We start from the raw sequence: 14,005 nt of genomic DNA on the forward strand, positions 1-14,005 counted from the left end.
TTTAGATTTGAACAAAATTAACCAACTTATTTTTATTTTCTTTTACCCATGTTTCCATAGTTATTAGAGGCATATGTGTACCATTTTTTTAATAACTTTTGATAGGTACTTGCCCAAATTTGAAATAAATTATTTATTATTGTTCTACACTTCATTCTTTACACATTTAGGAAAAAAAAATACATTTTCGATTATTTTTGAGCAATTTATTTGACACACATTCTCAATGATCTGATTTTCAGGATGCATCAACTTTGAAAAAACATAAAAAAAATACTCAACAAAAATATTACAACAAAAAAATTACAAACAAAAAAATGCACTAGTGCTCACTCTTAACTATATTCTTGCCAATGGATTTTTAAAATTCTAAATGCAACTAAAAATATTGGGGGGCATACACCAGACACTATGTTATGTTTTTCTTTGGAAAACATGAACACTTTTATGTGCACGAAGTATTTGGACCTCTTAATCTTATCCATTTTCAAAAAACTTTAGTAGTTTAGAAACTAGATTCAGAGTACTACAATGCATGTTCTTTTGGTATCTTCAAATTTTGAGTGCATGAGTCTCAAATTAATCCTCCAAGTTTAGGATTAGCCGATTTTAGAAAAAAAGTGACCACTTATACCCCCCATTTTGTCTAGAATTTTGGTGCACTTACCCACCTACAAAATCAAAGCATGTTGCATGCCCTTCTACACATACCTATAAATGCTAAACTATGTCAAGCATGATATCCTTTACACACCCAAATAAAAATCCCCAATAACACCCAACTATTCAAACTCCAAGATCAAACAAAACATATATGTATTATGTAATACCAACATGGATGTAAGTCTCTTAAACTAGGGAAGACCAAAATCAAATTCATTTCATATTTAGAATTTAACTCAATAACGTCTCCTAGATCCTCATCAATAAATAACATCATAAATGAACTCATACATACAATGATATAAACATGAAAATACTCCTTAATTGAACCCTCCAAAACTAAGTAATCATAGCTCAACATCCATATGAATGAGCTCCCAAGAAAATAGTCAATATACTCAATACCAAGAGAACACACAAGACCAATGTCAAAGCTCCAACCACAAAATTAGGAACACATAATGAAGTCATGCTCTCACATCTCCTCAAAAGAATTAATTATTCTCCAATGAACATATCATGCACCCAAGAGCACATATATCATGCTGCCAATTTAAACTAAAATCAAGAGTGCATCATGACAAGCCATCCTATAAACAAGGATCATGAATCAAAGTTAACAAGTCATAAACCTAACACCTCAACCAAAGAATCAATATTACTCCATCACAAACCAATGTCTCAACATCTTGAATCACATGAAGATAGCCATCGATCATCAAATGATGAATCTATTATTAGTGCTAAATCTCACATTGAGCTATGGTAACAAGCTACGCATGGCATCGTAACAACCATCTCCTAAATGAAGATCTCCCATGACACACAAATTCAAATATAATGCTAATATCTCTAGAGAAGAAATTAGAACTAAGATCTAAAAAACCAAAAAATATAATGTCAATAAACCTTTGGTAGGTCCATTGACAATTTAGATTCATTAAAATTTTTAAAAAGGTGTCACCTCAACTAAGAATACATGAATAAATGTGCCTTGTGTTTTCTCATTGATATTATTAAATGATGCGTGCACTCAATATGAGGGTGCATACTATTCCCATTAAACTCTTTTTGATTTACCTAACTTCATGTATACATAGTTTACGAGGGCATGTCAAATATTAACTCCATGACAACTCTATGCATTGTGATTTCATTCTCTTCTCCTTACATTAAGTACATGCTAGTATATATTTGATCCAACTCCACCACAACCTTGGACATTATGATTTCATCTACTACTTTTATATGGTTTCATGGGGCCAAAATGGAAACATCTCCATCACCCCCTCTCAAATTCAAATTCAAGCTCATTTTTTCATGGCTTCGTATCCATCAAGGGGCCACACCAATTCCACAAACTTAATGAGTGTTTGATACATCATGATCCATTTTATTTCATGTGCACATTGTTGGTTTCATGTTTAGCAAAATATATTTTTTTATGACTTCATCCACAACTTTTATATGGTTTCATAAGACCAACTTGATAACAACTCCTTGACTCTATCTCATACTTAGATTGAGACTAAAATATTCATAGGTTCAAACTTGAACATATCATGGGGGTGCGTCATTATAACAACTCCCTAATAATTTGATATATCACAATCCAATTCTTCCTATTGCACCACATACATAGCAAAATGAAAAAACTTTAGGTTCGACTAATGGCTCATGTGTGTAGGTAAGGAGATGTTGCTTTCTTTGAACACAAAGGAATTGCAAGGCATCATCTTTTCCTAACATCCTACATTTTCTTAGTACTTTGATTTGCATGGTTAATGGAGTTCACATGTACACCAAAGTAGAGACAAAACAAGAGAGATAAAGCAACATGCCATATCCTTGTCCTCTTTCATTTTACACCTACTTTCATACTCTTATAAATACAATATCGTAATTCTCAATTGTTGTACACATAAGCTAACCCATCCTCAACCTAGCAACCAACCAAATACACCTAACTTCAATTCTTCAAATCTATGCAAAATGAAAAATTTAAGTTTGACTAATGGATCATGTGTGTAGGTAAGGAGATGTTGTTTTCTTTGAACACAAAGGAATTGCAAGGCATCATCTTTACCCAACATCCTACATTTGCTTTGTAGTTTGATTTGCATGGTTAACAAAGTTCACATGTACACCAAAGTAGAGACAAAGCAACATGCCTATCCTTTGTCCTCTTTCATTTTACACCTACTTTGATACTCCCATCAATACAATATCAAAACTCTCAATTGTTGTGCACATAAGCTAACCGAGTCTTAACCTAGCAGCCAACCAAACATACCTAACTTCCAATTATTCAGATCCACCAATCACACAAGGTTTTCTCTACCTTATACTAGAGTACAATTGCAGTTTCATCTTATGAACAAATCCAAACCAAAATCATGTGTTTACCATTTCAAATTAAAACAAAAAACAAAAAAAGTAACACTTCCAAAAATTAAATATTACCCATTAACTTAGGATCTGAATATCTATCTTGTATTTATGTACAATCATGAGATATTAGTTGTCATCGAAGCCTCATGTCAGATCATTAGAGTACTATGTCATAGCATCACTAAATACAACACCAAAAACATCATCTCAGGCGGTTGCATGTTTGTGAAAGAGAGTTTACAGAACCCAAGTTGTCTTTTGGTTTTTCTTGAGAGTGTTTATCTAATCTAAAGATGAGACAAAAAGTGTGTTAGAATGTGACAAAGACAATGGAAGAAGCAGGAAAGTCACAGGCTTTACCCATATCCTTCGGATTCAACGTGACCCATGGACAGCTTTCACCTCTTTTCTCTTTTTTTGGTTTACAAGCATCCATCATATGGGCATTTTAATAAATTTGGAGTGTACCTGTAAATCCATAACAGAATAGGCCTTTCAGCTGAAAGATGTTAAAAATTGATTGGAAAGTACCTCTGTCCCCAAAATATCTGTCTCCTCTTTGTACATGACAATGGCATGATAAACACTGCAAGAAATTTATGGCACCAAATTAGATGCCCAGGCAAGGACGATAGCACACCAACCCTACGGACTCTCAAGACTTTATCATGTGAAAATTGTTTGCACCACACGCAACAGAGTTTGTTAAAACAGTAATAGGCATCTAATGTCAGTAAAAGTTTCACATGGCAGGGGATGTTTTACTGGTATGTGGCAGTACAGTAACAGTTCCAATGGTAGATTACTGAATAAGTCAGTTCTGTTTTGTTGGTTACAGTGCAGTGTAATTCTTGGATGGTAGCTGTTATCCCACAGGTTATGTTATGGTGTGAGGGTAATTCATCTTAAGGATTAGATAGTCATTTCATTCTTTGGTTATTTTACAATTCAATTTTTGGATCCTCAATACAACCTTCAGTCATTAAAAACTTCAAAAAAAAAAAATTAAATCCATCGAGAAAAATTCATGACATGACTGTAACAATACAGCTTATGCAGAAGGTAATAACATAAGAAGAGAGAAGATCTAACCCACCATGTGGAAGGTACAAAACTGAGCTCTGCTATGGCTAAATTAGGCTGTTCTACCATAAAATCTAAGGTCATTCCTGGTAGAAAAACAGGCTCAATAATCTCACCCCTGCATATGTCCCCTCCTGATTGCAATCTCCTGGAAGACTTGTATTAATATACAAGGTGCAGGTCACAATCCACATTCAAGGATTCTTGACCCAATTGTTTCAAAATCTCTATTATTGATTTGTAAGCCCCTAAAGGACCAAACAAACATAAAAAAACCAACACAATTTCAGCTTTTTCAAGGAGATTAACAAAAAAATCCATCCGGAAGGGAAAACCCAAAAAAATCAATCACAACTTGAGCTTTTTCATGTAATTAGCACCAAAAAAAACAGGACTTTGCATTGGAATACAACATTCACAGGCCAGGGAAATGAAATCATTTCCATCGATCTCCCAAACCATAAAACAGAGCTTGCCCTTAACAGCTCTTTATATATGATATCAGAAAAAAAAGTCCAGACTACAAGAGCATTGTTCCTAACTACTCTTAACAACAATCTCTGCAACAGTTTTAAGAAGGCCCAGATGCATTAAATTCAAAGTGCATATAAAAACTGAAAAATGCAGGGATGCATTCTATTCAATATGCACAAGTGCTACAGATTTTTCCATTTCATCAGAGGGGCATCATTCAGCCCAACCCCATTATACATACAACAAACTGTTATTCCCCCGCTTAAGACAAGCAACTGGTAGTGCGCCCAAGAGAAGCAGGGCGCCCAACATCCTCTGCGACAGGAAGGCTGGAACTGCTCTGGGTAGGCCGCAACACTCGCGAGGATTCGAACCTACGACGTAGCAGCTGCCTCATCGCCTCGGCAACATTCACAGCCGGATTAGCATTGAACTGCGAGCAGAATTGTCTGTGGGCTGTGACAGCATCTTCCATGCTTATACTCCTCTCTGATCTACAGAGCTCATCCTTCACAGCTTCTGCACAAAGCCCACATACCCAGCGGCCATGGAAACGCTCCCTAACGCGTGCAATGTAGGCTGGTGTGCAATCTTCCTTCAATCCACAACACTCACATTTCGCTACCTCCACCTCCATCTGATCTTTCATTCCCTTCACAGATTTCCCCAACCTCCAATTTCCTTTTGCTTTTGCCCCCAAATCCCTCACAATTTATCACTTCTTTTCGCTCATCTTTCGTTCTCTGCCATGAGATGTTTTCTGCAATTTGTCAGCGGATCCTCTCGATGACGCCACCACCTTTTTTCTGCAACTCTGTTTCTCTGGATTGATGATTATTTTCTGCCTTGGTTCTCCTCCTCCTCCCTCCTTTATAAGCCCTTGCAATTTATTACGCATGCATTAACCTAATAAAGCGCGCTATTTTCATTTTGGGAAAGAAAGATTTTGCATTAGGCGAAGAACGCAAAGAGCCCAGGTTTGCCGGTTAGATTAAGGTTAACCGCTGGGTCAAGATTCGCAATATCTAACATGCCTATCTCTTAATTATAAATATAACTAATTATCATTTATTATTATGATGGTGGGTTATATCTTATATCTAAGTCTTTCTTAAGGCGATGGTCTAAGTCTTTTTTAGGGCGAGATTAATCCTCTAGGGATTTTTATGGGAAAAACCTAAAGTCCTTAAGTCAATTATGTTACATACTTATTTTTAAAATACTTTTTAAATTATCATTTTACATGAAAAAATAATTAAATGAAACATTTTGTTTGTGTTCTTTAATCTTTGTATAATTGACTATCTATTATCATTATTATTATTTTGAATTATTCATATATCCATTTTTGTTATTATTTTACAAATATTTTGTGAATCGTCATTTTACATGCAAGTGAATAAAGTGTTGGTTAGGTGGAGGATTTTGTTTGTGTTCTTCTCTCACTCAACCTTTGCATAGTTTTAGACATCTTAACATACGGAAATATTCAAATTTGTATGTTCATATAGATTTGTATTCAGTTTTGGGTTATTTTAAAAGGAATGTTTTATTATGATTATATAATAATAATTACTATATTTTTATATTAAATATGATATATTTTATTCATTTTTGTTTGCTTTGATTCTTGTGTATTTTAAATATATTTGATCATGTATGACGCAAAACTAATCTCAGATGAAAAAAAAAAGTATTATATTGTCAATTCCTACCCTTTGTCACTAGTCACTTGGAATCGACTTGGTACATGTTTGTGTGAGTATTTAAGGGTACTCACTTATGAATTTAAACATATTCAGGAATAACAAGGAATATCTTCATTACAATGTGCATTCATAAGAACACTTTGATTTGGAACATTAAAGGGAGTCAAAATTTACATCAAAATTGTTTAAGATATCTACACATGTGAGAGTATTATTTTCAATATTCATTAACAACCTAAACTCATTCTAATCAAGGAGGTCAACTTAGGAGAACACCGACCTTGCAATTTGACAATCTCCTCAAGGTATTTTTCAACATTGCCAATCCCTACATATCATTAAACAACAAAAAGTGAGGTGAATAAACTCACAAAATACCCAATCCATGTAATCAATCCTTCAACGCATCTAAACATTTCTACATGGTATAAGAATGATCAAACAAAACACAAACTCAACTTGAGTCAACTTCGGAGAATATGAACCTTGCAATTTAATAATCTTCCCAAGATATTTTTCAATATCACCAATCCATACATATCAATAAACAACAAAGAAGTGAGATGAATCAGATTGCAAAGGTACACAATCCACATAATGAAACCCACAACACAACAAAACGTTTCTACATCTAATCAAACAAAACACAAACTCAAGGTCTACACAATTCCAAACACATACAAGATACATCTCAAAATGAAAGCATGTGATGTGTGATGGTGGAAGCAATATCAGTAATTGTTAATAGCTCTCCATGATGACCATGTCCACCCTTTGCTTCTTCCCTAGCCACATATTCAAGAAAACCATTTCATATGTGGACCCCCAGAGGATTTCATACATATTTTGTGAAGACAAAATTGTTTGTCTTTACCTATTTACTTGAACCAAACCCTATTTGTCCTTAGGCATCTATACTTGTATTAAATAGCAAAGGCTAGATGGAATCAAGTGATACAGTGATTCACTAGAGGGACAAATGAATGTAGAAACAAGTTTGTGACAAGCATGCACATTGATTGATTTACAGAGTGTTGGTGAATGGGGGGGCAAACTTGGTCTTCACGTGAAACCCATAGAAATTTCTGTCAAACCTCCTTCCTTATACTCTAATTTGGATTGTTATGAAAGGTAAGAATATGATAATTTACAAGTTTCAACCATGAAATTATTATATGCACCAAATTATATATATATATATATATATATATATATATATATATATATAAAAGTGTATGATTAGCATTGGAATTGAGAATATTTTGCTTTCAATCCAATTTCCAAATCACAAAGTTGGGGGCTTTGCCCATTGTAATGGTTGCACGTGTTATTGTTTTTTTATAGGTGGTAAGTAAATAAGTTAGGGGCATAGAATGAATGTATGATTTAATATTATTCCTATGAGAAACATCATGCGCGTCCCCCAAAACATTTTTGTCGAGCAGGCGTGGTCGTTGATATAAGAGGTTGACACAAATACGTGGCAACAAGTCCCTCTTCTACCTATTCCATGTTCTACACCCACAAAAAAATGTATATATATATACACTACTATTTTTGGAACATGACTTGGTTCTATACTAATAATAATAATAAATGCATGGAGACTATACACTTCAAAAAGTGTGTTCATTTAAATTTAGCAATTTTCAGACATGAAAGATGTAGGTAGATTCAATGTTAGAAAAGTTTGTTTTAATGTGAAGTTGACTTGTGATAATTGATGTTTGTTTTTATAAATTTAAGTCTTTATTATATCATTTTTAAAGTTTTTTTAAAAGAGAGGTTATAAGTTCAAATTCTATAGGAGGTAGAGTATGTGCATTTCGTTTGTGGTATAGTTGGGTGCCTTCTGCATGGAGTATGGAGTAGTTTCATATTACTATAAACTATTTATAGACCCAAAAATAGTTTGTCTGGTATTTGAGACTATAAAAGGATCTATTTTCGATCCATTTCCATTGAGATCTGACTCGGTTTTTGTTTAAAATTGGGTGTTTTTAGATGTATGTTGTAGACACTTGAAATCGATACATTGTCATTTCAGCTAATCACTTGACCACCATTTCCTTCGTAAGTGATTGAATAAATTCTTATTTATTCAACTAATTATCTAATTTTTTATTCAATTATTTTATTAAATATTTTTTCACTATATAATTAATAAAATCACTATCACCACTATTCCACTGACCTTATTCCTAGCCTTTAATCATTAATCATCTCTCTTCTATGGCACCACTTAAATAAATAAATCCAAACACTTATTTATCTAAGTCCCTCGTTCTCATCAATTAAATAAATTTGTGTATTTATCTTATCTTCGTTTTCCATCCACTTTTCATTAGATGGACTAATCTCCCATGTACATTCCTAACACAATTAATCCCTTCAAAGCATGCACATTCTCCAAAAGTTTACATAGGCACAAGCCTTTGTACACAAGGTAGGGTCTTTGTACTTATGACATGGATCTTAGTACCCTCTAAGGTGCACCAAAGTACTTTCACTCCATCCACCAACTTCTTTTAAGGGAATTCTCAACCATTGATTTCTTTTTTTTAAAAATTTTGGACCCCTTCTCATCCACTAATCATGTGGAAACTTATCCACTCCCCATCCTTCCAAGCCTCTCAAATAATGAGAGCCCTTGATCCTTCAAGTCAATTATATCCATCCAGTCCAATTAAAAATCCATAAATTGGCCTCAACCTAGGTCATTTTTAAGAACATATGTTCCTTTTGGAGTATTATGCTACCAGTAAGGGGTACTCACTTATCATTTTGAAGCATAACCACCATAGCTCGGTGCAATAACATTTGGTGTTGGTGAGATTTTCTTATTATTTTGATTAGTGTTTGTTCTGTACTTTATAAATAGGATATGTTAGCTAAGTTTAGCATATCCTTGCATGTTTGCACTTTGTATGTACACATATGTAATAACTTCTAACTTAAATATTCATATAAATTGCTCAAATCTAGAATAATGCAATGAAAATCAACCAAAACATCTCTACAAAATACTGATTTGAAATGTGCACATAAATAAATAAATATACACATATAAGATGATTGGAATAGAGTATTTCATTCAAATGATTCATTAATGATTACAAGATTTGTTACCTCAGTTATTTGCTAATAACAAAGGTTACAATGATCACAAATATATTCAAAAAGTATTCTGAATGTAGAAATGCTTAAATGCTAAAATCCAATAAGCTTGAAGTATAGATGCAACTTCCATGTGAAGTGTCCCATAAGAATCCAAAGTGGTTTCATCCTCTAAACTCTTAGAAACAAGTGGGATTTTTCTCACTAATTTTTAAAACTTGAAGGTTTTCATCCTTATATAACAAGTGAACACAAGTGCTATACTCTGTAGCTTTGGGTTTGTTGAGATTACATCCAAAGATGATCTAATCAAGTGAAGTTGTCCACCTTATAGAGAGGTTGAAGACATGGTGTGGGCCTAAATTTTCTCACCATTTTATCACATATAATTTTGATCCCATTAATAGCATTTCTACTTGGGCACGTTGATGGGTGAAATCCTAATTTAAATAATGGGGTTCCATGCAAAGTGCATGTTTGAGTGCAAGGGTTGATGAAATTGTGTGAGTTGAAGATGAGTAGAGAATTCTCTCAAGTTTTGACATTGAGGGTTTAGGGTATAGGGTCTAAGGATTCATATGATAGGAAAATGGGGAGGTAGAAGTCTAAATGCTTATGGGAGAGAAGGAATTAGGAGGCGAGGCACATAGAATGAAAGGATGACATGGTTATATGAGAGAGTTTGAAATCCAACCTAAAGTAGGAAAGTAACCTAAGTACTCTCAAAGTTAAATAATATAGAGAGGGAACATTACATTATATCTACTTCATGATTATTAACTCAATGTATACACACACAAAAGTTGTATTATAATATGTAAGGTTGACTAGCAACCTCAAAACAAGAGAGCAACCACTACTTTTACCCAATTTATTTTGAGTTTGTCAATAGTCTAATGATCTTAAGATATAGTGAGTGATAATATACATCAATATTTGAAAGCTAGCAACCCAATGGACAAGCAGGGCACCTTGTATCTTATCCTCCACTTGAAAGCTCACTATCATGAATTTGTAATTAAGTGAATCCCAACCATTAGATATGCAAATGTTTGTCAAGTTAGAAAACAATGGATAACATACTTAGGTCCACATGTCTTGTTGTTATTAGTTGTGGTAGAACGATGAAACATACAATACATGCAATTTTCTTTTTTTCATTTGTACAAAAACTATCCAATCTTAGTAGTTGTTACTAGACCATAAATCTAGAACATGTGTTAACATTGTCTTTATGCCAAATGCAATTGAGTATGTGTTTGTGTGCTTCAAATAAAATGAAAGCAATTGGACCCACACTACTAGCTTGCAACCACCTATTAGTAGACATGTCTTCTATCCCTTTCTTGTGATTGTTTTTGTGATTTCCAACTATATTTTGATCTTCCTCACTTTTCTAAGAAGATGGATCATTGGCAAGGTTGGCTCCACGTGATACAAATGATTTTGGTTGTTAGTATTGTAAGATTTAAGCTTTGTTCAAGGATAAGATAAAAGAATCCATGGGTCTCTACCTATACGAAGTATTTAGAAAATTAACATAAAAAACTCTTTGGATATGGTGCAAATCACAAAATCTAAATATCAATAGAATATTTGAGGTCTTTGAATATGTGAACATAACACAAACACGTTTTGAGAACAAGCTAAGAAAAAGATATCTAGTTCAATGCAAATCACATTGCTTAGATTGGTTGTAATATGATTTAGAAAAGGCTAGAAAGACAAGGGTAACCCTTGAGACTTGATTGAAACTGGAACCCGAAGAGCTTGTTGCATAGAAACAACAAAGTCTTCGATCCAAAGAAATAGAAATAAAAAGAAACAAATGGCTATACCAAGGTCCATTCTTAGGGATAACATCTACATGATTAACTTTTACCAAGAGAAATAGAAAAACCTCTTAGTGAAGTTCTCAATAACATCAAGTTAGACCTCACAGGGGACCTAAGCAAAATTTAACCACCCTTGAAGCACCCTTTCAGAGAGAATACAATCCATAAAATAACTAATCAACATATAATTTCCTAGCCATTTATATACACTATCAAACTCAAGAATGACTAGAACCATAGGAAATATCTTTGAAACAAACTGGTGTGATTTCTACATGAATGATGCCATCCTTAAACATGTTCAAGTCAAGAACCTTAGCATCAATAGTTAAGTAACTTAAGTTGCTACGAGCAAAGGGGATTCAAAGGATAAACAAGTCACTCTAAGGCCAAAAGAAAATAAAAAGAATCCCAAAAGTTATACCGAAACGACTTAAATCATTATACTTTGTCTATTAATATTTGTTTCTCCCAAGTCTTCAAAAGCTAACCTTCAAGATACTTTTAAAAAGCAATTCAATGTTCCTCAACCTAAGAATAACAATTAAACTCGAGAATGACTAAAACCACATCTAAATTCATAAAATATCTTTGAAACGAAAACATATGTGATGTCCAAGCCAACAACCTAAACATCAATACTTAGAACTAGCATGACTGAAATCATCAAGGACAAACAAGTCACTCTAAGGCCAAAAGATAACAAAAAGAGCTCCAAAAGCTCTACCTAGGTGAGACCACTAAAATCGCCACACTTTGTCCCCTAGGATTTGTTCCTCCCTAAGCCACCTGAACAAACCCCTCAAGCTACCTCAAAAAGCAATTCAACGTTCTCGACCATGCAATGGCATGGATGGATGCATGCAAGCCCGCGTGTCCACATTGAGCTGGCAAAAGGATGGATTAGCTGGCAAGAGTGGGACCCACCACGTGCATGCCGCCGCTGGCGTTGTCGTCAACGTTGACGCCAGCGAGCCGTATGCATGCGCGATGTCCCATCTCACAAACTTGCGCTCCTTTTGTCTTTTCTTCTCTTCTTCCAAGTTTACAATGCCAAAATAATGTAATGATACACCTACCTTTGCACTCTGTTGGCCTGAAATTTCCACAGACAGACTAAATAAATAGAATGAAGAAAGCTTCCCACATGCGTGCACATGCTCTTAACGAAACTTTGTCTTCTTTTCAGCCGCAACTGTTGGCACTTGATGACCAATCCATCAAAGGAATATGCTTTCCTTTCTGTCACTCTCTAATCTACAAATAGAAAGAGTTTAATTGACAGATTAGGAAGAGATAAACTAATCACAGCCAACTGTAATAAAATCTTTTCTACGGAGTATAATATGTTGACAAATCTGTGGGTCTCTACAGATGGTTTTGGATGATAAGATTTCAGCTTTGTTCATTCCGAAAAACTGAAAAAATGATTCGGGACAGTTGGATTTTAGTACGATAAGGTTTCAGCTTTTTGAACACAGAAAAACAAAAAAAAAACTAAGGACAGATGGGTTGTTTTGTATGATAAGCTTTGGATTGGATTCACATAATGGGGAATATAAGTGCTCCATTTTCTTATTATTGGTTTAATGGCTTATATCTTTGTGATTCCATTAGTCTGTAGCCAATGATTTGTATTGTCCTTATCGTTTTACTTAATTCATTGTAGCTTCCCTTCTGGTTTGTTATTTATTGTTGATACTGTGAAGCGTATCTTTGTACAGAGAGGATGTTTTACAGCAGATGCCCTCGTTTAAGGCAAGGTTATAAGAAAGAAAAAACATCTAAGCTTTTATATATGTACACAATCTTTGGGATTTTATTGATTATCTGCAACAAAGTGCAGTTTTTGAAGGTATTAAATAATTACAAATAAAATTCTCATGATGGTCAACACAAAATGTAGAGATAATTTGGAGGGCACATCAAAATTCCTTATTCAAATTCATTGATCCAAATTCAACTAATCAAATTAATCTAATGAATTATCTTTTCATGAATAGCTAATTACTTGCTAATAGTGTTTTTGTTTTTTCCTATAATGAACATCGGAAACAAAAATAAGAAAAATGTCCATTAGTTTATCTCATTTCTTTTCGATAATAAACATCAAAGAACACCAAGTCTGAAAGTGATCAAAACAAGGGGCTTGGTGAAGACATCGAGTAAAATGTGAAGTCTATGAAAGTGATCATGAACAAGGGGCTTGGTGAAGATATCGGCAAGCTATGTCATAGTAGAACAATATAAAAGTTCAATTGAGCCTTGTTGAACCAACTCGCAGATGAGAGGTGTTGGATGTCAATGTGCTTAGTCTTGCTATAAAACATTGGATTTTTACACATGTGAATAGGACTCTGTTATCACTATACAACACTATGGGATCGTTAGATAAATTTCTAAAGCAAATATTGTAATTGTTGGCAATATGTGTTGTCATTCATATCAACCTAATGTCTAACAATATATGTTGTCCATGGTTGTGTTGTCACTGATGATATAGTGATTGGTTGGATAGAGAACTGTTGAGTTGTCAAGGAAGTAATGCAGGTGTATGATTATGTTTGTCAAGTATATAAGATTGATGTTAGTTGCAGATGATCTATGGATGTCCACATTCTTGATGTATGATGTCTACACCGAGTAATACAGTTGATGATGTTGATGGAAAAGAGTGCATGATGAGGTTTAGATGGTTTGAGATATTAAGATAAGGATTAGATGCATGAAATT

At 34.0% G+C, this 14,005-nt stretch overlaps 1 protein-coding gene across 1 annotated transcript; it reads right to left on the minus strand.

The window, feature by feature from the left end:
* Positions 1 to 4,609: 4,609 nt before the first annotated feature.
* On the minus strand, positions 4,610 to 5,520 carry LOC131054808 (uncharacterized). Its single transcript, XM_057989417.2, has one exon. The coding sequence runs from the start codon at positions 5,258 to 5,260 to the stop codon at positions 4,874 to 4,876; it is 387 nt and encodes a 128-aa protein (XP_057845400.1). The 5' UTR covers positions 5,261 to 5,520; the 3' UTR covers positions 4,610 to 4,873.
* Positions 5,521 to 14,005: the final 8,485 nt, after the last annotated feature.

Source organism: Cryptomeria japonica, chromosome 3 (genome assembly GCF_030272615.1).
Source record: "Cryptomeria japonica chromosome 3, Sugi_1.0, whole genome shotgun sequence".
Taxonomy (NCBI): domain Eukaryota; kingdom Viridiplantae; phylum Streptophyta; class Pinopsida; order Cupressales; family Cupressaceae; genus Cryptomeria; species Cryptomeria japonica.

Bases quoted from the DNA above. Each gene is read 5' to 3' on its own strand.
- LOC131054808 (XM_057989417.2), bottom strand. From the start codon at position 5,260: ATGAAAGATCAGATGGAGGTGGAGGTAGCGAAATGTGAGTGTTGTGGA.